The sequence below is a fragment of the Bombyx mandarina genome, chromosome 21 (assembly GCF_030267445.1).
Source record: "Bombyx mandarina strain Sakado chromosome 21, ASM3026744v2".
Taxonomy (NCBI): Eukaryota; Metazoa; Arthropoda; class Insecta; order Lepidoptera; family Bombycidae; genus Bombyx; species Bombyx mandarina.
This window is the reverse complement of record NC_143227.1, coordinates 256,501-284,440: the sequence shown is the minus strand read 5'-3', so window position 1 is coordinate 284,440 and position 27,940 is coordinate 256,501. Positions and strand designations below refer to the sequence as shown.

Sequence of the window (27,940 nt, the reverse complement as noted above, 5' to 3'; positions counted from 1 at the left end):
GCCGTATTGTTATCCGAATAAAGATTACAAAAGGTCGCTCCAAGTTATACTGCCCCTATTTTACTGTATGAACTTAATTGTCTGTTGCTAGTAAATCTTCTTTGGGATTCCAGCGACTACAAATATTATTAGAAACTTTAGAATTAGCGATGTCACTCTTTTTCTTCCTATTTACAAATATTATTATATTTATCACAGTATCAATATGTCACGTGGCAAATAAAGGTTTTTTTAAGTATAAACAAGTAAAAAGGTAAATAATGAAAGTTATTTAAGTAAGTAAATACATTTGACTATTCATATTTGTATACATAATAATATTATAATATTGTCTGAAATAGCCAAGTAACAACGGCGTGTTATTTCACACATCTCACGATCTTCCCAATTATCTTTTCGCAATTAAATTTTCTCTATTATAAAAGCTTAAGACTTATGAGATCGTGGAATAATTATTATTTAATTATTCTGTCTTATATTCAAACAAGGCTCAAGAAATCTCATTTCTAATTTACAATTTAAAGTTACTTAATTATTTCGAATTTTTTTTTACTTTCTGTATTATACAATATGTTCTTGTTTTTAAATGCGGTATTAATTTTATTCTGCCCTATCTGCCTAACGCGTAACCAAAATAACCTTACTTGAACCTTATCTGAACTTGGACTAAGTTTACATTTATGCACATTATTAGATAATTGGAAGGAAAAAAATCCTGATTAGTCATACAAATAATTTAGTTACGATATAAAAAAAAATACTAGACTACGATCCACGTCATGTCACCAAAGAATCAATTGTGGAATTAAAAATAGAAAAAGAATATGGTATGGAATTGAACTGGGATAGAGGTCAGCTTATGCAGAAAAAAGTAAAATTACTTGAAGAAGTATTGTGTCATCTAACTGCGCCATTTCGCATATTTTCATTACTATACGTTATAAAAAAATACATACATACTTGTCACATATCCACGAATAACTGAAACATATGAATCTTACGTCCCACGATGAATGGGATTTCTATCTTTTTGGCCACAGCGACTTCAGAAGACAATACTGAAATTATGATTAATATCCAAAACATCCTAGAAGCTACGACTGGTATTGTAAAAATATCTCAGTAAAAAGACGTCTAGCGTACAATTGAGATAAATTATCAATCATCAATAATAATCTATATTATAGGTACACAATTTAAGTAATTAATTGACGTATTATTGTAAAGAAAGAAGCTAGCTAATGCAATCAATTTTATAAGCACAAAATGTTTAAAAATTCAAATTTTTAAAATGAATTCACAAAATAACTGATATTGGAGCTATATTAGAATCTATTTTCCTACATCTTCCTATCCTGGAGTTAAAATTCAATCAAACTAAATTAGATCTGAATAGTTCAATAAAAGTTATTGATCGATCGCGATTCGTTACCTAAGCTTATTTTACAGCTGTGCTTACAAGTTTAATGCGCAGTAAAGTTTCCAGTGACGTAGGCTTCAGAATACGTCTTGATGAAGTTTTTTTATTGACTTTATAGACTGTCGAGCACACGACCCACCTCGTGGTAAGTAGTCACCGTCGCTCATGGGCATCATTGCCAAAGGTACAGCCAAGCCCCTGCCTGAATAATATCATTTCATATCGTGGTTTTTTTTTTTTTTTATTGCTTAGATGGATGGACGAGCTCACAGCCCACCTGGTGCTAAGTGGTTACTGGAGCCCATAGACATCTACAAAGTAAATGCGCCACCCACTTCGAGATATAAGTTCTAAGGTCTCAAGTATAGTTACAACGGCTGCCCCCACCCTTCAAACCGAAACGCATTGCTGCTTCACGGCTGAAATAGGCAGGGTGGTGGTACCTACCCGTCACGTCACAGCCGGAGTTCCGCAAGGCTCCGCCCTCTCCCCGTTACTATTTAGTTTGTATATCAAAGATATACCCCGGTCTCCGGAGACCCATCTGGCGCTCTTCGCCGATGACACCGCCATCTACTACTCGTGTAGGAAGAAGGCGTTGCTTCATCGACGACTTCAGACCGCAGCTACCACCATGGGACAGTGGTTCCGGAACTGGCGCATCGACATCAACCCCACGAAAAGCACAGCGGTGCTCTTCAAAAGGGGTCGCCCTCCGAACACCACGCTGAGCATACCCCTCCCGACTAGGCGCGTCAATACCCCCGCCCCCGCCGTTCGCCCGATCACGATGTTCGACCAGCCCATACCGTGGGCCCCGAAGGTTAAATACTTAGGCGTCATCCTCGACAGTAGGATGACATTCCGCCCCCACATCAAGACGGTACGCGATCGTGCCGCCTTCATTCTAGGACGTCTCTACCCGATGATATGTAGGCGAAGTAAAATGTCCCTTAGAAATAAGGTGACACTCTACAAAACTTGCATACGCCCCGTCATGACCTATGCAAGTGTAGTGTTCGCTCACGCGGCCCGCACTCACTTAAAGTCATTCCAAATTATTCAATCCCGTTTTTGCAGGATAGCCGTCGGAGCCCCGTGGTTCGTCAGGAACGTCGACCTCCATGACGACCTGGACTTAGAGTCCACCAGTAAGTATATGCAGTCGGCGTCGATGCGCCACTTCGATAAAGCGGCACGACACGAGAACCCTCTCATCGTGGCCGCCGGTAACTACATTCCCGATCCTGCGGACAGAATGGAAAGCAGTTGACGTCGCCCAAAACACGTCATCTCGGATCCTCCCGATCCACTAACGGTGCTTCTAGGTACTTCAAGCACCGGTCACCGTTCTCGTCGAACCCGTCGCTTGCGACGAAGGGCTCGACGAGTAAATTAACTCTCAGACACAGCCCACTGAGTTTCTCGCCGGATCTTCTCAGTGGGTCGCGTTTCCGATCCGGTGGTAGATTCTGCGAAGCACGACTCTTGCTAGGGTTCGTGTTAGCAACGTCATCAGGTTTGAGCCCCGTGAGCTCACCTACAAAAGTTAGGGTTACGCTGATATAGCCTCTCAAGGCTCTCAGCTTAGGTAGGAAAAAAAAAAAAAAAAAACCTACCCGTGCGGACTCACAAGAAGTCCTGCCACCAGTAAAATGTTGGCATCGGTATCCTTATATGGTAATTGTTTATTAATTACAATACTGCTTTTATATGCTAATAACTATGTAACTACATTACTATTGAAAACACAAAACAATATCAACTACTGCATGATTCTATATAGTGTTGTTTACGCACACGTAAGATTTAACTACACCATGCCAGCCTTTCAAATTACTGTTCTCTCTTTGAGTGATGCAGATTCCGTCGCTTCAGACCGCTCTACTAGAATCAAATCAGAGCTTTCAGATTTATGTGTTCCAATTCATCAAACAGCACGCGAAGCTATTCCGGAAAATGATGACGTCATGCCGCAATCCCATCTCCGTCGCGGGCAGCTCTGCAACAGACCTCCCCGGGGGGCATGTTTGACAAATAGACATCTCGTGCAGCGAATTTGGTCGAAAAAATTGTCGCGGAACCAACCCAGGGAACCTTTCAGGCGCAAATTTACTTTGACCTCCCTCGTCGCTCTTATCATGCAAAAATCTACAACGTAAGGAAAATCGAAAGGATTGGACGGGGGCCCGGCGTCGTCGGTCGCGATATGTCTACTGCAATAAAGTAAATTGCGAACATTTGCTCCACGAATTTGGAGCAACGACGATCTTTATGGTGCCGATAATGTTATGGGCAGGTAATGCTCTGCTTCGAATCTACAAATGGATGTTACATTGTTTTACGATCGTTTCGGTGTATCGGCCCTGTGACGCGAGCCGGTAATGGCGCCGCTGATTTACGACAACATTAAAGATTGAGCTTCGGAAAGAAATTGAATTGCTCGGTGACCATTCTGCCTATAAATTTAACTTGGAATATACGGGTTTGGGACGAAAATCTTTTCCGCTGTCGGTACGTGTTGGATATAGTGTTAAAGTATAGCCAGTATATTTAGCACATAAATTGAGTTCGAAAAAATATTATAGTATAGTTCGAAAATAGATTTATATAATTTTTATTAGAAATTTTTTTTTTTTAGAACGTAGGTAGAACGATTTTCAAAGTCACGGTTATATGTATAGTGAATTATTAAAATAGTCCCATTGTTTCTGCAGCGATATATGTACATAAATATATCACCAAACAAAATAAATCTGCAGTGGTTTCTAAATATTCCCTGTATAGTCATGCTTTGTAAGCTATAAGACTGGGTTTGTTCTTGAGACCAGACTCAAGAACATGAATTAACAAAAATAAAATCATATAGAAATGTTTCATTTGAAATAATGGAATCGGTTAGTTTTCAATGAAGTAAACGAATGCAGTTTTGTCATATTCAAGCAACGCCTGTGGACAATCGGACATCGTGTCCTGTTGTAGACGACCATTCTGATGAGTTAGGGCTATCGCTGTTTATGGTTCTCAAATCACAGTCGACCGCCTACTTTCTTTAGAACATCTTCTGTTTTAATGGCATAGCGCTAAGAAAAATTCCATATAAAAATAAACAGATTTTAATACTATAGGACAGACAATTATTGGGACAAATTCCAAAACGTGATGCCATGTCGACATTTCAACTTCCCTGAAATAATGACTATCCTAAACTCCAGACTGAAACGCATTGTGATTAATGTGTTCCACTCAAAGATGCAGAATCTGAATGCTCTATATATTAGTTCCTTTACTAATTCTTGTAATAGCTCAGAAGCATCTTCACCTCTACCTCTCTAATCCAGTAGATTGTATTCTAAAGCCTTGCCAGATTATCAGATATGCAAAACAATTTGCACCCAATACTCTACTCTGATGGGTCAAACTAGAGCGTGTCGTCTACTATCAAATACCATTATTGTACTACCAATATTAAACGCTGCTGCTGTAGCGATAATGAATCTTTTGTTATGGAGATTATGGTGCCATAGAACAGTGAACTAAATAGACTAACGTATAATTGGATTAATTGTACAGGTCACTTACAATGTTAAATGTTAATTTAAATCTAACATTAGGTTATGTAACGAGTATCTTCTGTGATTAATTAATAAGACGAATTAGAAATAAATAATAATGAAAGAAACTTAAACGTCTAGAAGTCTAGACCAATGGCTTCCAAATCGTAAGCCTCAGTTTTAGTATTTTTTTTTGGCTTTAGAGCCAAACGAAACCAACCGTCCATCTGATGGTAAATGATCACTGCTGCTCATGGATATCTACAATTCATACAAAACATATTGTTCATAAAACCAAGTCCATAACAATAGAAAGATTATAACAATATACATATGTAGTCTATAATGATAGCCACTGCAAACCCATTCACTCAAAGTCGTCAGCTGCAATGGAGACTAAGCATTTTAATAATCCATACCTAAATTAATGTTGAGATACAAAGAAACCAATATGTCATCACAATATGTGAAGCCCCTCTTTTAAATGTTAAAACAAAATTTACGTTTAAGTAGAATGTTGATTGTTCGAATTACGAATTACTAAATATAACATTTAGGTAAATGATGCAACTCTCGCCCATGCCAATAACAATGACATATAGCTAGCCAGTAAGGTCAACCGAGCATATCCGTACGACGCACTTAGTTTCATTCATATTATAATGTTGGCTTGACGACTATGTACAATGACGACGACAAATACATTATAATGATACTGATCTCAGGCGAAATTAGAACCCGCGACTCTTACATGGTGAGACCCAACATAGTGTTTTTGGAAATAAAAAATAAACAAAGAAGTTTCATTCTTTTATTTTTGTTTTGAATAACAATTTCCTTTACAATTTGAGCATCGTTGCACACGATGTAGCTACTGAGAAAAGTAGTGGACGCATCCTTCTCCTCTACAGCCTTTTCAGTCGTAGCTACCGCTACTTCGGCATCTTAAAATCGGATTCCTTCAAGCATTTCTTTCTATTTAATGGCAATCATAAGGTGTGAGGTCGATGTGAATCAAAAATTCCAAATCAAAATTGAAATAATTAAAAAGATCGTTTGTTCATCTGGTTCACTGCTGGCGCATTGAGCCCGTGGGGTCAAACTTCTAAAACAGCTTGCAAACAAATTACTGTACCACTCTAAAGTGACCATTCAGTCCGAAAACGAGGCAATCATTGTAGTACCCACGCTCAGTTCTTAACTTTTGTTGGCTGTTCTACAAAAGGAAGAACCCTCTGCAGAGAATCACTTTTGGTTTCGGGACCATAGCAATAAACCCTGAGTCCGCAACCTGTGACGTTATCTAATACAGCATTTGAGGCACCTCCATAGAATCTTAATTGCATCTGATAACAATCCACTGCCAAGGCATTTTTTGTACAACCCTGCTTCATATCATCAAATCAGTAGTAAATAATCGCACAAAACGAGTCATCATCTTCCAACGCCAATTACACGTTTAAAACACTGTTGTGGACTAAGGTGAACAGTGAAAATGTTCATGCATTCAATTGACGAAGCCAGTGATGCTACTTTTAAATTGACTGACTCCACGTGACACACTGATGAACAGTACACAACTGACGTATTTACTTAATTGAACTATAAAAATAGTTTGTTTTCGAATACTGTACTAGTTTTTCAGAATTGGTTCAGAGCCAGTTCTGAAAATACGTATAGTATTTTTCGTGTGTTTGCTTCTAGAAAGTACTTAGATAAAGCTCTAACTGGGTGGTCGATCCAAATGAGATAAGAGCCTATTTATTCAAGAAATACCTACATAGTTATTCACTGCGCACTAAATGTAGATATAGTTGGGTTCATTTTGATTACTCTGGTTCTGTGTTCAAACATTGATGGCAAGAATTTTATGAAAGATAGCACTTTTATACCAACTAGGATCCTCTTATAACGCACGTTTTCGATAAATGCTGGATGATAGATAATAAGCACAATATTCAACGTCGAACCAGTCTTAGTCCTCTGTGACTACCGAAATAAACGCGTGATCACACTGTTAAATAAGTTTTAACTAAGACTTCCAAACACAATACGCTTCTACAAATGTATTCTACAGTTCACGTGTGAAGCTCGAATTAATAAATTAACAAACAAGCGAACCGAGAGATGTGAACAAGTAGGTGTTTTCTAACCACCGTCTCCTAGTTCAAAACAGTAAATGAAAATATTTTCAGGCAGAAAGCGGAGAGATAATTATATAGATCAAACACATACCACGGCTTACTTGGATTTAATTGTTTTATTGCTAAGATGATTGGCCGTCTAACCGGCGCCACCTAGACGGGCTTCGGATAGGCTGGCGACCGAGAGGGCTGGTGGTCGTGGCACCGACGACCGCCGGTCCGGCGTCCCGAGGGGGAGGGTGGTGGGAGAGATGTATTCCGCACTAAACGCTTCTCGGAGGTTTTAGTCGGTTTGACTCCGAGATGCCCCGCCCTCCATCTCCAGTGGAGGGCGTAAGTCTTGCGATTTCCTCCTGACCAAAAAAAAAAGAAAAGGTTATTGGTCGCGCCCACCTGGTGATGTCAACAAAGATTGTAAGAAAATATCCGTAAAATTGACTATTGTTTCAGATTTGAACTATAATATGACGAGAGGCTGCGAAATGTGTCAACGATGAAGATAGAACAAAATGATCAAGTGCAGCCGGTTACACGTCGTACCATGTGAGACGAAACGAGAATGAGAGGGAAAATCATCGTAACGACCAAGATGCTATTTTCGTTGCTGTTACACTGCTTCTGTGTTGCTACAACCGCTTCTATCCCTAGTGGAGGTAAGTTGAAAAACACTTTGTTTTATGTCAACTGTACATTTTATGGTCTTATTTTGTTGAATTAATTTGATTATTATTATATTCTCATGAAACAAATTTAGCAAATATATTTTGAAATTATGAATTGAAGTAATGTACCTTTGTAAGTTCCTTTACCTTTGTAATTAGTTTTGATAGCGTCATATCTGAAAAGCCCACAAAACGCCTTACTTCTGCTTTTCATTCCAAAAATTTATTTCATTTTAAATTTTAAAATTGTTCTGAGCTCGACTCTTTGAAAACAGACATCCCTAAATTAAAGGCCTGTCTTAGTGTAAGAACAAGAAACGGGACTTCAAAAATGAGACGTAAAGCTGCTTTAAGCTCAACACAAACTTATATCTTAACGGGTAAAACATTTTATTCGTGTAATTTTCAAGATTTTTCGTATTTCATTTAACTGAACAAATATTCGGAGATGACTTTTGGTTTTTATTTATTTATTGCGTAGACAGACTTACGAGCTCACAGCCTCTCTGATCTTAATAGGTTGCCGGCGCCAATCAACATCACAACTTGAGACTTGAGATCTATGTATGTCTTAATTCTATAGTAATTAGGAAAATTACAAGTTTAATTAGACATTCCTTCATCGTGGAAGTAATTCGCGAACATGTGTCGAGTACGTCAATTAGAGCAATAGATACCTGCCCGCGGGATTTGAAGATCAGCATAGTCGGAGCGCTTTTTTTTTTATTGCTTATGTGGGTGGACGAGCACACAGCCCACCTGGTGTTAAGTGGTTACTGGAGCCCATAGACATTTACAACGTAAGTGCGCCACCCATCTTGAGATGATCATCTAAGCTCTCAGTATAGTTACAACGGCTTCCCCACCCTTCAAACCGAAACGCATTACTGCTTCACGGCAGAAATAGGCAGGGCGGTGGTACCTACTCGTGCGGACTCACAAGAGGTCCTAACACCAGGTATAAAACGCTTAACACGAGTACACCACACACGAGTACACTAATAGTTTAGACCATGATGAACTCGTGATAAATGGTTACCACAGCTCTCCGACACCATAACTGAAAATCACTACAAATTTATATTATTTATTTGATAGATATCAGCAGTGCTAGTAGGGCTATATCCTTAGTACCCTGCAGTACCATTTTCAAAAGAAACAAAACCAACAAAACAAACCAACCAAAACAAAACAAAACCCTAGAATAGTCTCATGTTGTTCAGTCTCAAACTCGCTACCGCCCGCACGAGTCTGTTAGTAATTACAAGTTTACATTATTATTACACGTCTTAAAGTACAAACAAACGCTCCTCTGCCAATATCAAAAACATATAAATTTATGTACATAATATGTATATATACATTATATGTATATAAAAAATATTACAATATCTGAATAAAGAATATTATAATATTAAAACAGGAGTCGTTTTTATTATTAAAATAACTGTAGATTATATGTATTTACATTGCGTGTTATATGTGTCTAAAAGGAAAGAGATTCACAGTTAAGTGAATATTCAATGAACACGTTAAGCTTCTTTGCTCGTGTAAAATGTATTCATTGGAGAGACTTCATCTTTTTAATAATAATATCTGTATTTTATCGAATTTTTATAATGTTTGTATTTTACCAAAATAAATGTTTTTCTAATATGAAGTAAAGAATATTGTTCTGTAATATAAAATGAAATTGATTTAATCATTATATTATTTTCAATTATTCTGCCAAATAAAAGCCAAAGACTTTTGTTTATATTCATTCTTGGGCAACGGTTTACCTGATGTGAAGTGGTTAAGCTAATAGCCATCACCATATGCATGTCTGAGGCTGATCCAACTTTACACACGTGCGGATACTTTACGTTCACATGGCTTTTAATATCCCACAAAAGAAGTAGTAACAGTCGAACATCGATTATATGATCCTCTCACAAAAAAACTTGTGCCACAAAAAACACAGAAAAGCCAAAATGTATCCTTCAAGCTTTTATAAACATTATTGCAAGTTTAAACTAAATGCAACACAAGCAAATATTTAAATCGTTCACAAATAGCTTACGCTACGCTGTGGTTGAAGTATGAGCTGGGGAAATCGGTAGCACGAGCGTTTCTCGTCGCTTTATGATACAACTTGCACAGCAATATTACGAAGCTGACTTAACACTATTATAATACAGAAGTTTTATGTCAAAAGATTCATAAAAAGTTCTCTTAAATTTACAATGTAAAGGAGGATCTTTAGAAACATAAACACTGAAAGATGAGCAAGCTGTTTGGACCGATTTTAGCCAACAACCCCGTTCCTATAATCTCTCTCTCTCTATAATCTATACATTCGTATATATCAGTTTATATTATGTCATCTCAAAGAATTTAACCACAGTCAAATACTTTCACTACGTGACCAAGAGGCTTCGGTTGAGGTAGTAAAGTGAGTGGACTACATTTCAGTCGGACACAAATTATTGCTGTCCCGCAGAAATAAGCAGTTGTCACAACAAGCTGTCGTCTCTTGATGCTCGACATTAACCAGCAGAACAGAATCGTCAACTACAAGACGACAGTTGACTGGATGGACAATGACCAAAAACGTATTAACTAATGTTTAAGCTAATTCATCGTAAGATAAACAGTCACGCTGTACACGCTGTAATGGCATCCGTGGCACTGACACTAAGACTGCCGTCACAACACGGATATCGTAAAATATAGTTAAACACCAAACTTTAAATAAATAAGTAAAACTTTCCTTAGCATGCTCTTACCTCATAGTGAAAATCCCTTAGTGCGGTTACTGGTTTATACCTACAACATGATACAGTGCCGGGAGCTTTATTAAATTATTCACAAGCTTAAATGAGGCTACACAACTCACCCTTATATTTGTGGTTGTTGCGAGAAGGGCGCGGTTTTCAAGGGTTGTTTAGCATTAAATGAAGTGAATGATAGTTTGCTTTTTAATTTTTTTTACTGTGCTTTTAACTATCGGTTTGTTGAAAAAGCGATGAGTTTTTTTTTTGTAATTCTTGTGACTGAGAATCGTTTTACTAGTTCGTTGTATTCGTGAATTCAGAGCAAAACCCGTGTTGTTTGTTCCTCTCACCTAGGGTGAGGGGAACACACCACACCAGATTATTAGAGTCCATAGACGTAGCAATGTGAATGTCGCCACCCACACTCCCTGAGACAGGTACGAACTCGGAGTCTCAGCTGTACCACCCTTCGAACTGGAACGTATTACTATATAAATAGGCAGAGTGGTGGTTCCTGCTCGCGCGGTACTGACTACTTTACAGATTTTTACATTTTCAAAAGTTTTACAGAATTTGCTACATCTTGCTCTCTCCCCAATGTAGACTTATCATAAAATTTACCTTCTATTGAATCAAATTAGACACATCAGCTCTTGTCCGCAACAATAGCATTTCTTCCAAATCTTGGACCTTATGTGTCATGTTCGATAGTGATAAACATATTGCGTTGTTTATGGGTTACCACAACCCTGAAAACCAGATGAGAATTATGCACGTCTGCTCATTTAGACCAATAGAAGAAATGGGATAAATTATATGCGTTATTAATTTATTTCAATTCGACTAACACATATTTTATCGTGTCGTATTAATCTAATAATAACTCTTGGTGACGATCACATTTGTTCAAACAATCACGTAGTTTTGAAGTTCCCAAGAAATCTAAATATAATCTTCAAAACATCGTCAAATTTAATCTTAAAACGCAGAGTACAAAATCACTCAGGGTTTTACTCCATTCATTCCGTCCGATTTACGACGAACGAATACGTATGCTCTTTCGGAACCATTCACTTATTCATTCGTACGATTAAGCCTCGGGTACTTTTTGAGGGAAATCCGTGTCGTGTCTAATGTTTAGAAGTAATTTGAGGCCTTTGATCCGAGGAAGTAATTTTTGAGTACGATTTACGAATTTTGCTGACTCACGATACTATGGTTTGATTTGGGCTTTGAAATTTGTTTGTGTGAAAATGTTTCGCGGATTTAATAATAACTAGTGAATGTGTTTTTTTATCGAGGTTGGAAGATGTGAATATTATAGTTGTTTTTCCTTGTATTAATTAGAAGGTACGCGAGGAAGATTTGCTCGGGCTGCAACTGTGTCCTTTATGCACAGAAGCACGCGCTTGGAAAAGTACAAATTTCTTGCAAAAACAATCAATTTACAACTTGCCTCACTCATCATTACTTATTTATTAAATATCGTCTCGAACCTAATAGAGTTTCACGCAAAAATCACTCGACGGTTCTTGTTCGTTTCGAGATCGAATTAATCAAGTAGAAAGGCCACTCGACCTCACAGTCTCATCCGAAAGTCACACACGAGACCTCCGCTAGCGAAATCACGAACACCAACATTCAATAATTAAACCCGGGACCCGACCTTAATCCTCCATCAAACGGTGTTGTAACTCCTAGTTTCAACTTTGTATTCGATACGATTATTATTGAAAAAAATCCAACGGCTTCTCAAAGATAGTGGAGTTCGGTTTTTGAGAAATATTATGTAGGCAAATATTCTATAATCTGATGAGTTGATTGATAGTAGTGATTTCATTTACAATATAGTATATTAAGGATTTTACCTTGGATGTTACCTAACAGACTGGACAAATGAACTATTGGCCCGGTGCATTCATAAGATTACTATTCCGGTCTAGTAGAAGAAGCCATTTAGTCTATAAGCTCATCTATACTCCTACAGCACTAATAACATTTATTATTAACATGGCTTAGCGCTACGTCTGAAGCCTTTGCTAATCTCCCAGCCAACACTTCAAACTGATTTAATAATATAACTATAGTCAATAATATAAACAAAGCATGTCCTATAATATTACTTACATTGAACATAGCCTTTAAAGGGTATATACCTATCATGCCCAACTCGAAGTTAGTTTGATAACTTTGGAATGGCAACTCCAACTCTACAGTACAGTAGAGAATTTGAAACCTTAAGTTTTGATGCATAAAATCGTATTTCATATACAGTCAGTATCAAATTTTCCCAGGTATAGTTCAAACGTTGACTAGAAACACATATAAAGTTTTATAGCTAGAGTAACCAAGTCAAACACATTCACAGAGAAACAGTTCGCCTGTACTGAATCAGGGAATTTAATACAAACAACGAAAACTTTTAAATTGTAAACATTTATCAACAGACAAATGATTACTTGTAGAGTACGCCCGATCTCATACAAAGAAACCCGGCCTTATGAACAGACTGTAATGTTCTCTGAGTGTTTTTAATATGCGTTGCATGGAGATCACCTTAAAGGTTTGAAGTGATTACGTCATTTCTTTTTACTATCACATTCCCCACTGAAATAAAGCTTAACTTTATGGGAGTAAGCGACAAACGGAAGATCTTACGCCGAGCGGAAAAAATTGCTCGATAGACCGATGTCTCAAATTTTTTTGCTCGGAACTTGTTTATATGTAAGCATAACTTGAAATTAGCGAGATTCAGGCATCTGTCAAATATTTTGCGTTCTATGATGGCTACTGCTCCAATCTCTTTCTAGTGGAGCTTCGACTTTAAACTATATTGCTTTACACGAGATCATTCTAGGCATGAGCGATCAGTCTGAGCAGTAAATCACTCCACGATTTTTCCTGAATGCTGTAACACTAGCTCGTCATGGACAAAACTTTTGCTCGTGCAGATTCGTTTTTTTTGTTCTGTCTATCAATAATAAATACTCATTAAATCATACATGTTTTGTACTGTAAATTTTGTTTACGCGTACTGCGAAGTACAGCCTTTTTAACGAAGTTTTAAAATGCAATAAGTGGCATCGATGATACTTTAATTGGGCAAAATAAAAGTAGTCTTATATTGCTATATTAATCTCTTAGTTAGGTCTCTGTTACTATACTTAATCTTGTATTCGAGGACTGGCTTGTATCTTCATGCTTGGTAAGTATCGTCCCAAACAAACACGGGCAGGTGTGTCGATCGATTAGATTCTAATGTTCAATGATTGTAAAGAAACGTGTTCATTGAGAACGCAAATATTGCATGATACATAAAATATCTTTTATCAGGGCTCTATTTTTGGTTACATTTATTTTTGTTGAGCGAATATCAAGTGATAAATGTTATGTAAAATGCCCACAATGAAAAAGTTAACATTTTTATTTGTCTTTTTTTTATTTTTAAATCGAAAATCTTATTTTTTTTAAAGCAATAATTTTCGCCGGATACGATTAGAGGATCGTGATTCCAATCTGGTCACTGCCCTCGAACTGTTGGGTCTCTTTGCCATAGACACTGGGGTAGCTATCAGCACAACCCTACCCTTCTTAGCAGAGTGTGAGCTCACCCAACCGTTCTGGTGAAGTTGAAAAGGTGTTTGCGCTACTGGCAATCACTCTATTAAAAAACCCTGTAAAATATACACTGAGTATATGCCTTTAGGTAATTTGAAACCTCGCAGAGTACAAGGCGTAATGGACTGGAAACTGCGGATTATATAGTATGGAAGGAGATTGGTTTTTGTTTCTACGTTGTAATCGGAATATTACTCTGGGAGTAAATATTATATAGCTACGGATTTGGAGGGAAATCTGTTTAGTTAACTCTTTGCGCAGCTACTTGGAAAGTAGATCACAACTTGACTGGTGTTAAGTGCTGGATTTACTTGTGTATACAGTCATGCGGTGACCACTTCAATCCAGGTGTGAATTGAGCTTTCGTGACCATTTGTGATTTTAGTATATTGATATCTCGTGAGCCGGAAACATACAACTAAAGCACATCTCCACGTTCCCTCAAGGGAGGTAGATACCGTGCATCTGTGCAGTGCAAGAGTCATCAGTCTTTTTTCATTCACTACTTTCTAATATGATCGTGTCTCTCAATAAGCTGTATGACTTAGTAGGTGTTTTAAACTATAAAAGGGCTAGATGGATTGAATCATTTTTTTAATTTCGGTTTTATTTTATTAGAAACTCAACATCCAATCAATATGAAGAAAAAAAAACATACAAACATACAGCATGAAAGATATCCGTGGTTACTAAAATCTAATTAAATTTTTTAAACGTTATTTCAACTAAATTTCAGTACCGATGTTCGAAAGTGTTACATTTTATCATATGTTCTTATTAGGAAATAAATAGGATGCTAATTTACAATTTTTCTCACAGATCATCCAATTCTTGGATTGAGTTTCGGTCCGCGGTACTTTCTAAGCGCTATGACTCTTTTTTTTCAAAGGAGAAGACAGCCAGCCAGGCAGGATTGCTTTTTTTTGAATGAAGGATTACTGGTGGCCCAAAGGCCTTTCCAGCTTCACCAGAACAGGTAAGCGAGCTAGGGCTCAGCCACGAAGGGTGGGAGTTGCTAACAGCTGTCCCAGCGCCTCCGCAGGAGACTTTTTTTTTATGATTGAAGGATTACTGGTGGCCCGGAGGCCTTTCCAGTTTCACCAGGACAGGTGGGCGAGCTAAGGCTCAGCCAGGAGGGGTGGCGCAGGAGACCTAATAACTCAAGGGCAGCTGCTTCGCGAATAAATCTACTACCGGATCGGAATCGTGACCCACTGAGAAGATCTAGCGAGAAATTCAGTCGGCTGATGTCTAGGTTAGGTTGCACGTTGAACACTTCTAAGTTCGACGAGTACGGTTATCAGAGTCCCTAAGCCTGCCTCTAGTGTTAGAGCTGAAGGCGTCTAATGATAGAGTTACTGGATGTGATGGATCTGTAAGAACGTGTCTAGGGTGTTAACGGTGACTGGCTCTTTGGAGAGCAGAATTCGGGGAATAGTCAGTGGTGCCAACGATAAAGCGATTATCATGACGCGTACATCGCCTTTTTGAACTACCGTTTCGATTCCCGATCCCGATCCCGAATGGACACTGTATTGATTTCAATAAATGGACGTGAAATATATTGAAATGGATTATTTTGAAACTGCCAGGATCTTCACAAGTATTTTTAAGTGCCTTTCAAACTTCTAACAACCATATTAAACTGTCATCATAACAGTACTCACTAACCATCAGATGGGCAGCAGGCTAATTTGCCAGTGACAACAATAAAAACATATAGACCAGTTAAATTAAATCACCCAGTGCGCTCACAGAACCTTGATCAGCCAAATAGTCGATAGGCCATTAACCGAGTGCAAACGACGTACTTAAGCCGACACACATTTAATTAAATTGATCTAGTCTATAAGTAAGAGTCTAGACGGGTCCAGACTTATATTAGATTGGGATTAAGTCTACGCGCTCCGCCTACGGTTGTGTTATTGTAAGCTAATTGTTTACTTATTTTGGACTTGGATTACAGTATACCTTTTGCTTGTCACTGCAAATTCAAAAGTTCAAACCGAACAGGCTCTATCGATCGTCTTGGCTGCGATTTGGCAGCTGACTTCTTTGAGTTTATGACCTTGCAGAAGCTTTCAATGCAGCCTGAGAGAAAGCGCTAGTGTCCGTGCGCACTAAAAAGTCGCTCTCGAGTGGGGCTCGCTAAAGGGCACGCTTTCAACTCCTGATCGCTTGAATGTTCTGGACTTTGACTGGGCGCTTTAGAATATAGTACAGAGAAATCGTCAATTGGTTGGTAGCACACCACCCAGGAGACCTTTTTAGAGTATCACGGGTTAAGCCTACGGGAGCAAAAATCGCCATGATTGATAAACATACATTTTGTGGGTTTGATCTTTACGTTGCGTTGCATGCTCTGTCCTTATCGTGGAAGTCGCTCATGAGGTTATGCTACGTACCTAATTAGTTAGTTATTTAAAATATTTAAAAAAACTGGAATATCTATTGAACTTTGTGGAACATTTCTTCATTATTATGCTGGTACGAGTAACATGATCTGTCGTCGAATAGCAAAAAGGTGTATCGGAATAACTGAAAATCTCTTAAATGTTCTGGCAAATTGTATAAATAGTCATATATACTGGTGGTAGGACCTCTTGTGAGTCCGCGCGGGTAGGTACCACCACCCTGCCTATTTCAGCCGTGAAGCAGCAATGCGTTTCGGTTTGGAAGGTGGGGCAGCCGTTGTAACTATACTGAGACCTTAGAACTTATCTCAAGGTGGGTGGTGCATTTACGTTGTAGATGTCTATGGGCTCCAGTAACCACTTAACACCAGGTGGGCTGTGAGCTCGTCCACCCATCTAAGCAATAAATAAAAAAAGCGGCTGTAAAAGCGTAACATTTGGAGCGTAACATGAGGACAGTGCTCTTCGAAGCAAAGCATAAAACGGATCACGTCAAGAAACTGAAGTATGTCCGTCAGAGTTTTTATTTCTTCTGATCCCCCGCCCGTAACAGTACTGATTAAATTTGAATTCATTGCATCACTTCGTAACTGTAGAATAAGGAAGTAACTGCTATCCGTTCGACTGCAAGATTGACTGACTATTCATTTGACACTGAGCGATGGTGCCACATCTACTTTTCACGTTGAAGGATTTGTTCAGAGATCCAACAGTGATGTTTAATTATTCACAGTCATCTCGGTTGCTTTTTTAGTTTTCTAACGTCAGTTTCTACACATATATTTATATAACTTCAGTAGACAGCGTTTCAGGGTATCCCACGAGTCGACACTATGGTGCGAAGGAAACCAAGATTCCTTAATTATTTGATTATTGGATATATTACGTCCGGTAATATGTGCCGCTACGAATTAATATTAAAGAGCCAAATTTAATTAATAAATCTAAGTCTGTTCTTAGCTTATCCCCATTTAAAATACCATTCTGACGCTTAGGCTGATAGAGAGTCTCCGGTAATCCTTATTTACAATAATAAGGCGGAACTTTTATTTTAATTTGTAGATCACACTCGCACAATAATGCCTAAATCTACAGACCTAGTTTAAAAAAACGCGTATACCTATGCTCCGTACCTCAAAATTTAATATCAAACTCGCACGGTCCCCCACAATCGGGGACCTATAAAAATGAGATGTTACTTGTTTATTCACGTGAGTAAAAGTAATTTAATAAATGGAAGCTCTCGCTGAAAGATGAAATCTTGGATTCAGTTGTGATGCGAATATATGTGGCAGTATTCGTTGTCATGAGATTTTTCATATGCGACACGTCGAGCAAGTGACGCGCCGATGCGAGGCGAGAAGTGTTTTTGCTTTGCTTTGCTTTTAAACAGTGACTAGTGTGATTTATCAGGTTTTTAATACGTTAGTCGTTGTGTAGGCAACACATCTACCGGATCACTGCGTTTCCAAAAATGTTCTATTACATACCATAGAGCTTTAGACTAATCTTACCACTTTGGCTGACTTGGCTCCTTGAATGGTGACTTTCTTTTTCCCTACCTATGCTTATAGCCTTGAGAGGCTAACTAGTAGGTGAGCTCACGGTGCTCAAATCGGAGTGATGCTAACACTGACCCTAGCAAGAGCAGTGCTTCGCAGAATCTGCCACCGGATCGGAAATGCGACCCACTGAGAAGATCCGGCGAGAAACTCAATGGGCTGTGTCTATGGGTTAATTGGCTCGTCGAGCCCTTCGTCGCAAGCGACGGGTTCCACGAGGACGGTGACCGGTGCTTGTGGTACCTAAAAGCACCGTTAATGGATCGGGAGGATCCGTCATGCCGTGTTTTGGGAGACGTCGACTGTTTACCATTCGGTCTACAGGATTGGGTATGTAGTTTCCAGTGGCCACGACAAGAGGGTTCTCATGTCGTGCCGCCTTTTCAAAGTGGCGCAAAGATGCCGACTGTAGATACTTAAAATAAAGTAAAACAAAAGTAGTGCGTCGCCTCAATTCCCGCCCCTACAGCGATATGCACATTAATTATGTATCCGGCCCGTTCACTCATAGCTTAAATATTGGTCGTAGGCTATATCAATAAGTAGCAATAAGTAATCATGCTTCTCGGCTTGAAAAATGGGTAAGAATTCTGCCTAAGGTGTCAATATGAGCAAAATAGGACCGCGGGCCTGTCTGTACCTCTAAGTTTAAATTCCCTCTTGACTCAGCAGTCTCAGAGAGTCACTAGCCCACAATTTCATATATACTCCCTTTTGTTGGAACCGGAGGCCGAACCTACGAGGTCCCCGCGCCTAGGGAGCGTATGGGGATGTGGAACTGGTCCGCGACTGCGAGACCGCGGCCCAAGGATGTTTTCAGGGCCCTACCCACTAAACAACTCCTCTGCACTCTTCGCCCAGGCGTCCGATCCTCTTCGAGGTCAGAACCCGGATGCGGTTAGGGGGTTACCGCGGTCAATACCATAACCAGACGGCGCAGCTCACCCTAAAGACGGAGCCTTCGAGATGAATCGAAGGCTCTGAAACATCAGCCGTATCGGTACGGCAGCCATTTAGGCCGCCCAGACGGTGCCGCTGGTGTCACGGAATACCGCGCTGGACCAGAACCAGATCAGTTTTTTTTATTTTAACACTTGTAGAAAACTCCAACGAACTCAGAGCTCTTGGTTCCAATAACATACTCGAATACTTAACCAGGACTCGAACACTGGAGCAGATGATTCGTGGGCTCTGGTAGCCACTCGGCATCAAGTAGTCCACGAGCTCGTCGGCCCGTGTTATGTAAAAGAACGATACTCATACATCATGAGCAGGCTGCCCGTTGGAAACGTGTATATAAAACAATTTGTTCTGCTTTTCAACTCGATTACAATAATGTACACTGAAAACGGCGACAATAAATTATTTGCTGCTGAATTATTTATTTAGCAAACACGAGAAAGGACGTTTACATAAACAGATTTCGGTAAACGTAAACAAGTCGACGGAATTGTGACATATCTCGTTTTTGGGCTGAAATTATGTTTATTCAGTCAATATAACTTTAAACGCGTAGACGCCTCGAATATTTACCGGTTCAATTTAAAAGTATTACGATAATAATTACTTGCAGACCCGCTTTGGTTATGTTTTGAAGTGTATTTGTTATTAGTCTTCGACACTAATGTCAATTTTGTACTTAGCTTTTGCCTGATTTTGATTCTGAACAAAGGTACTTGTAGAATGAATGAATGAGATTGCACGAATTGATATCACGGATCTGCAGTGACTGTTTGCTACTCTGTACTGTACAGTATCATGGGAAACGCTCCGAATAATTTGAAACGATATTCTTTATACATTACGCCCTCACCATCGAGGTATTTTTCGATCACCGCCCTCATTCGCGGTGCATGTCTAGAGATATTCTCCGTATCGTCCGCTCTTGAAATGTGTGCGGTAACTCAACTCCGCGATATTTCCTGAATGTTGAGTGAACCGAAGCTTAAAAGAGTCTGGACTGGTCGGTAGTGGCATGGCTGTGCCGACTACTTTGGGGTCGTACGTTTATTTACTGTCGATAGGAAAATAAAACCGGAGACTGTGACTTAGTAATTCGTAACCAGTGTGGACGTTCGCATCGCTGTACCAGTTTGGTTGTTAAATCATTTACTTTTAAATTATTATAAAACCAGCGGCCCGCTCCGGCATTGCTCGGGTCTTTAACAAAAATTTCAAAGATATTCGACGTTGTTTTATTTTTTTTAAATAAAAAGACACTTATTGCGTATAACTATAATAGTTAGACATATTATGCTGTCGCTACTTTTTATAAATAATGTGTTCTACAAAGTTGTAGTACATTATTTTATTCTATCATGAATAGTTTTCGCAGGGCACGCGATGTAAATAATATTTTAGGTAATTTTTTTACACCTTGGGTTACATTATTAGAGTTTTAGTAAGTATACCTAATTTTTTTCAAAAAAGATTATAAGTTTATAACCTATGTCACTTGGGAATACTGTAGCTTCCAAACAGTGAAAGAATTTTTCAAATCGGTTTAGTACTTTCGGAGCCTATTCAATATAAACAAACAAATCTTTCCTCTTTATAATATAAGTATAGATTAGTATAGATAATGCGTACTTAAATTGACCTCTAATACCGAAATAAAATAAGAAAACTATCTAGTAGAGTACTACTAAGTACTACTAAGTAGAGTATGCGTTAATGTTCACCAAAATTATCTATTTCTGAATAATAATAACCGATAAATTTTCTTAACCGAACTATTAAACTTTTCAAAAACCTAAATAGTCTTTAAGTATAGCAATGCATTTCGTGCAGTATGGTCTTTCAGACCTACACGCGTGAAGTTCATCGGTTTTATCACAAAAAATCCACAACTTAATCACAGCTTGTAATAATGAAGTGATACAACCCTTCAGAGGATGCCCTGGTAAGCTTTTAAAGGCCCTCGTTCTATGTCCCTTTACGCTCACACAGGAAAATTGCAGGAAATGAGTTTTGGAACGATCTGAATTTTTTAATCTAAAATTTTTCAATTTAACCAACAAATGAGGATGTATGACGTGTATTCAAACCGAAGTCAAAATGGAGTTTTATTATTGAATTTTTCAACTTTTGACTTTTATTTAACCCTTTGTGGAATTTGCGCAAATTCAAAGTTGTGTTTAAATTTTCGTTGATCAGTTAAATTATGGAAGTCCTTGAGTTAATTGAACTGAATCGTGTTGCTAACCTTCCTTGTTGCTTTTTTTTTATTGCTTACGTAGGCGGACGAGCTCCCAGCCAACTTGATGTTAAGTGGTTACTGAAGCCCATTGACATTTACAACGTAAATGCGCCACCCACCTTAAAACAATCTTACAGAATCATCTTACAGAAAATAAATGACGCATTTCATTAATTGTATATTAGACAAAGTTAAATTGACTTCAAAACACCCAAGAATTGGAAATTAAATTGACTATCTCGTATCGTCCATGCACATATTATTATTATTAATAATAAACGGTTATTATACGCGCTAGCGGATCCGACAGACATTTTCTTCTACACAAACCCTAAATGCGAGAATTTCAAACTTTTTTGTTTAAGATGTAATAATCATCCATACCATTTGATGATTTTTTCAAATAAGATTTTTAATAAAAGTTATTAGAATATTCAACTGTGAATCTAAACCATTCCCGAATCAACTTGATTACACAAAATAGCCGTTTAGGCGTAGTTCAGCCACATATATACACGTATAGGATAATGTTATTTACATATCTATGATTATTGCGGCGTGACACTTTTAGATAATAAAAATAAGTCAATTATAAGTGCTATAATTTATTTTGTGTAACTATTGGTAAGCTTACTATTATTTTGATAAAGATGAATCGTTTTGCATTGGACTAAATGGTAATTTTAATTAAGAGCGAAGAGAGAGAGAGAGCGGTTAACACCAAATGGAATTTCGTTTGTCACGGCGCCGCGGCGGGCGAGTGTCAAGTCATTCTATTCTATTCTCTTTTTGACAGCGCTCGCACGTGGTAGTAATTCACAAGCGCATTGGCTCTAAATCACTAATAATTATTATAATTCCTGTTTGTTTAAGTAATTTAAGTGTCACTATAATTAAAACAGTGAGAAGTCAACACTACAATCTATATGTTTCAACGTGTCCCGAAATTCACGAATCAACCAACATATGTCCAGTCCGGCGCGGCGATATATGTATACCGAGACGTTGAGAGACCTGAAATACATATTATATACATTATAATTATTGAATAAGTGAATGAATGTATTCATAAATATATTTCAAAGATTATGTATATGCAGAGCACACAAAAAAAATTAAGAAATATTACGCGATTTTACAAAAACAGAACTTACAAAACTATGTTTATGGAAGTTTATGAAGAACTAAGCTTGAAGCTAAACTAAGCTAAGAATTTCGATGAGAAATAATCCTAGTAAAAGATTTTGTTCTTGAATAAATAAACAAAATCACGTGTAGCTCCACCGTCAGTGGAATTCATGAGAGGACCCCGAGCCAAAGCAATTTAATAAAAGCCGAAGCGACCAGCAGTACTCAGGGCTGACAAGCAAATTGAAGATGGCTGCCTCTTCAACTCAAGATAAAGCTCTTTATGAGCCAAATGGGTTTTTGTGCCTTTGAAATGTCAATGAAGGTTAAATATGGCAATTTTGGGCTTCTTGATGTAAATCTGTATAGTTTTACATTGGTTCTGCATTATGAAATATTTTAAGTAAAAAAATTTTTATGATGAGATTTTATTGAAATTGTAAAATGAAATTTGCCGATTTTATTATTGTAAATATAATAATCTATATATATAAAAATGAATTGCTGTTCGTTAGTCTCGCTAAAACTCGAGAACGGCTGAACCGATTTGGCAAATTTTGGTCTTGAATTATTTGTGGAAGTCCAGAGAGGTTTAAAAGGTAAATAAATATGAAAATGCTCGGAATTAAATAAAAATAACAATTTTGTTTTTCCTTTGATGTGTCCCCCGTCGGACGGATTCCTTTTGTTTGCTTTAAGTTTATTTTATTCAAATTTTAGGTCTTTTATTTAATTTTATCGATTGAGGCACTACGAAGTCTGCCGGGTCAGGTAGTATAAAGAAAAAAAATATAATATAAAAAAAAAATTAAGTGGTTGCAGGATTGTGTATAGGCGTCACAACGTAAAGGACTACCTTGACATACGAGTTTGAACTGTCAGTTCTATTGTCTAAGAGCTGTTATCGTGCTTGAAACCGGAGACGACTACTTGGCTGCAGCTGTAGGCAGGATAGCGGTGCCTGTCTTTATAGCTTACAATATGTCCTTCCACCAGTATTTACATATATTTCATTAAATATTTGAAGTACAAAACAGTATTTGAAAGTCTAAACAGACGGATCACTGGATACAAGTAGACAAATAGTCATACCTATTATTAAATTAATTAAATTTTTTAATTACCTTTTTAAATATTGGCAATTAAGATATTATTATTGTCCAATGTATTTGTAATGTATCTACGAGTATCAGTAAATCATATTGATATGACTTCTCAATATAAATATCAGGTGGATTTTATCACAATAGCACAGTTAGTTATAATTTATCATTGTAAGGTTTATTTCGCTTTGTTTCCGTGTTTGTAACAAATTAATTATTTTATTTTAATTGTTTAGTGTAGAGTCACGCACCGCTTAGTTTTAAACGCGCACGAGAGACAACCCTAATATCACACTTCTACACCACTGGAATTGTTGACTGATCGTAGGATCTCTTTTTTTGACTGATGGTAGGACCTCTTGTTGACTGGTGGTAGGACCTCTTGTTGACTTGTGGTAGGACCTCTTGTGAGTCCGCGCAGGTAGGTACCACCACCATGCCTATTTCTGCCGTGAAGCAGTAATACGTTTCGGTTTGAAGGGTGGGGCATCCGTTGTAATTATACTTGAGACCTTAAAACTTATATCTCAAGGTGGGTGGCGCATTTACGTTGTAAATGTCTATGGGCTCCAGTAACCACTTAGCACCAGGTGGGCTGTGAGCTCACACAACTAAGTAGTAAAAAAAAATATAAATTTTCAATTGAATTTGACTAATGACTGTTCCGCTCTTCAGAATGATTCTCCTCCGGGACGGCCAAAACTACTCTCTTCTTCTTTCATTTCGTTATTACCTACACCTAAACTTACACAAACGAGGCTGTCGCGTCATATAATACAGTCTAACGTTTTCAGGGCGACCATTTATTACTTTGGGTTACGTGCACATGTCGTCGGCGACAGCCCTAACGCCGTATCTCTCGCAACGTGTGTTAGCGCCTTTATCCCGTGTTTGCAAACCCATTTCGCGAAACGATGTAAAAATTCTCATATGGAAATTGTTTAGGAAGCGGTAACAATTATGTAGGAGAAACATTTTAATGAAAATTCGTATTCAAGAGCTGTTGAGTGGTCTTCGAACGTGATGGAGTCGCGATTGTGAATGTAATTCAGATTTATTCATTTGTGTTTTAATTAAATGTTTTTTTCGTAAAATTATATGTTATGATAATTAAATTAGTTAAGATATGAAGTAGTTGAATCGTTACGTTAAGATGGAAAATTTGAGAATAAATATTTTGTTACGGCTTTTTCACTTTATTTTTGGTTATGTTTATTCGAAAAAAGATATTAAATTATAAAATTGCTGACTAAAAGTTAAACTTAATAGAACTATCCAATTTGTTTTGTTAAGGCTTTCTGGCTTGTCGATAACAATGCCAATGTACTGCAAGCTCTAAGTATTCTTAATCTATCTATATTGATGCTCATGGACAGAAATAACTACTGCTCGTCAAGGACGTTCTATCGTTTTAAAAAAAACCCTTAAAAATTAGTTAAATACACTATAAATTCAACATTTTGCGTGAGAATTATAAATTTAACCCAAAAAAATGTTTATTCAGAAAAGAAACTCGATCATTTTTCACCATTAGACCTCATTAACTTCGTGTTCCCCTCCGAATACCGCAATATTTCCGCACGATATCCCCCTATCTGTTTCGCTTCTTTTTATCGACAAGAAACCACATGGCTATATCCGACCAATAAACGACGGTTCATAAAACATTGTTTGAGTTCTAGCAGCGCCCAAGAGGAAGCCACTCGCAAATACTCATCATGTTCAATTTATTTGTTAGTTATTTATAGCGATGGTTCTAGTGAAACCTACGCCTATAAATTGATTACTGACTATACGACTGATAGTTGGCCTGACGTGAGCACTCCTCTCTCCTGACACTTGATTCCACCAGCGCCATATATCAGACGCTGATGATACTGTGACAAAGCTCGTTTACTCTGAAGTACTATATAAAGTTGTAGCAAGTTTAATCACAGTCAGCTGAATGGCTTAAGAGTACAGTCATGCAGGACAAACTTACAAAATAAACATTAGTTTTTATTTTTAAAATACATTTCAAAAAAATTCAAAACTCTGTGACACATGCGGTAACATATAAAAGCTTCACAATAAGCATTCATGGCTCGATACGCGTATTAGCGCCTCTTTAGTAACTGTACTCATGCCATTATGACTTGATTTAATTCTTGGATAGGTTGCGGCGGAAACTACATACATCATCGCGTGTTAATTGGGACACTGAGTGTATAGTAAATTGTTGTTAGTTTTTTTTACTATTTGTCTTATTCCATTTTATCATAATATTGTGAATCCACAAATACTATCGCGCTTGTCTTCACGAAACAGCTATATGTCGGGAATAAAGACTCTAGGCAGTGTCTGTTGACTGCACTTACCTCTAAATACTATTACTAGATGAACACAGAGTACTGTTATGCCTGTAAGAGTAATGCCATCTGTCGTTGAATAGCAAAAACGAATATCAAAAGAACTAGTAAAATCGAGAACGCTCGAGAAGTGCAACGCCATCTATTATAAAATAGCGGAAACACATATCGAAACGACTGGCCTTGCAGGGAATGTTCTCAATAATTGTAAAGATGTCGTATCGACTACAAAAGCATTGCAAATATGACACGAAGGCAGATAGTAATCAGTTCTACTCGAAGCGAAATATCGAACGGATCACCTGAAGCGAAGCGGAAGAAGTGAATTACAAATCGTAAGGTGCTCTATAAGTATTTTTAATGTTTAATAGAGTTTTAATTTGTATTTCGGTGGAAGTTTTTTTTTATCCCGAGTCCCAGTGCGTAAAAGTACATCAAAGCTAAGCAAGTATTACTACTATCCCTACTACAATCAGATGCCGAAGAATTAACCGCAATAGTTTTTGACGGCCAGAGCGTAAACTTTTTTGACTAGACTGATATCCTGCTCGATTCTCTAAATAATGCCTATTCAATCAACTTTTAAAAATCCATCATATTTTTTCATTACATAAATAGGCCTACGAGGTAGGGAGCTGCAAGAAATCGTTGAGAACCCTCATGCTCGACTGACTTATACACAGGATCCGCTTTTGTCAACGTTCCCGGACTCAAACAGTTCGAGTGAATGTTAAGTGGGAGATAAGTTTGAATTGTGTAATTGGTGAATGTGATCCTATTTCTCGAGGAAAAGTTGCTGCGTAACTCGTTCAATGCGATCCCAATGCGTTGGCTGAGGATGTTTCGTAATTGTAAACTGCCATTACAATGGACAGGATGTAATGAACTAAAAAAAAAATCAATACAGCATCCGTAAAATAAGTGTGTATGTTGTATTCTTTGTCAAAATCGCACGAAAACCTTCGATGGGAAAGGGCTTGTTATTAAATTTTATTTGAAACCTAAGTTGTTTCAGTATGTAACAAAAACATATATTTTTATTTCTTTATTATTTTTTTTGATTCAAACTTTTTTTTTATTGCTTAGATGGGTGGACGAGCTCACAGCCCACCTGGTGTTAAGTGGTTACTGGAGCCCATAGACATCTACAACGTAAACGCGCCACCCACCTCGAGATATAAGTTCTAAGGTCTCAGTATAGTTACAACGGCTACCCCACCCTTCGAACCGAAACGCATTACTGCTTCACGGCGGAAATAGGCGGGGTGGTGGTACCTACCCGTGCGGACTCCCAAGAGGTCCTACCACCAGTGATTACGCAAATTATAATTTTGCGGGTTTGATTTTTATTACACCATGTTATTCCTTCACCGTGGAAGTCAATCGTGAACATTTGTTGAGTACGTATTTCATTAGAAAAATTGGTACCCGCCTGCGGGATTCGAACACCGGTGCATCGCTACACACGAATGCACCGAACGTCCTTTAGGCCACGAGGACTACAAACAATTAAACAATTAATCTAACGGTATGTCGTATGCTAAGATCCGTCCCATCATTAATATCAAGCACTTTAAATCGCAAATCTTGTGTATGGATACAACATAGGCCAAAACAAAAAAAAATATATGACCTGTTGGAGCAGATGTGTATTTTGACACCTTCAAGACTAGAAGAGCATGACTGCCTATTGCGCCCTGTAAGAATAAGCCAGTAGTAGCCGTATGTTTAAACGTTGTTTCTTTTAATAGAAGCAGATTCAACTCTTCCTAATAAAAAAAATAAAAAAACGCTAAAGCAAAAAAATACTTCAAAGAATATTTACAGCGAGAAATAAGCTTTCTAAAGTCTGGATACAATTTTAGTTCACGAAAAGCTGCTTATGCACGAAAGTCAAAGCTAGAAATACGTAGCAAAGGAAAATCCTAGTAAATCGAGATATAGGAAAAGCTATGGAAAGCACGAGATTTCTTTCGAAAGGCTACAGAAGATACGCTTAAATATTTTCTGCTCTGTAACTTGAAATTAAACT

At 37.9% G+C, this 27,940-nt stretch overlaps 1 protein-coding gene across 2 annotated transcripts in view; it reads left to right on the top strand.

Annotated features, from left to right (window-relative positions):
• The window catches only part of LOC114240292 (immunoglobulin superfamily DCC subclass member 4), a 193,777-nt gene that overhangs the window by 80,161 nt on the left and 85,676 nt on the right, over positions 1 to 27,940 (top strand). For both annotated transcript variants that reach the window (XM_089736157.1, XM_028170769.2), the window contains exon 2: positions 7,569 to 7,771. In XM_089736157.1, coding sequence (XP_089592283.1) covers positions 7,678 to 7,771 — 94 coding nt within the window. In that variant the 5' untranslated portion in view covers positions 7,569 to 7,677. The remainder of the gene's footprint in view (positions 1 to 7,568; positions 7,772 to 27,940) is intronic.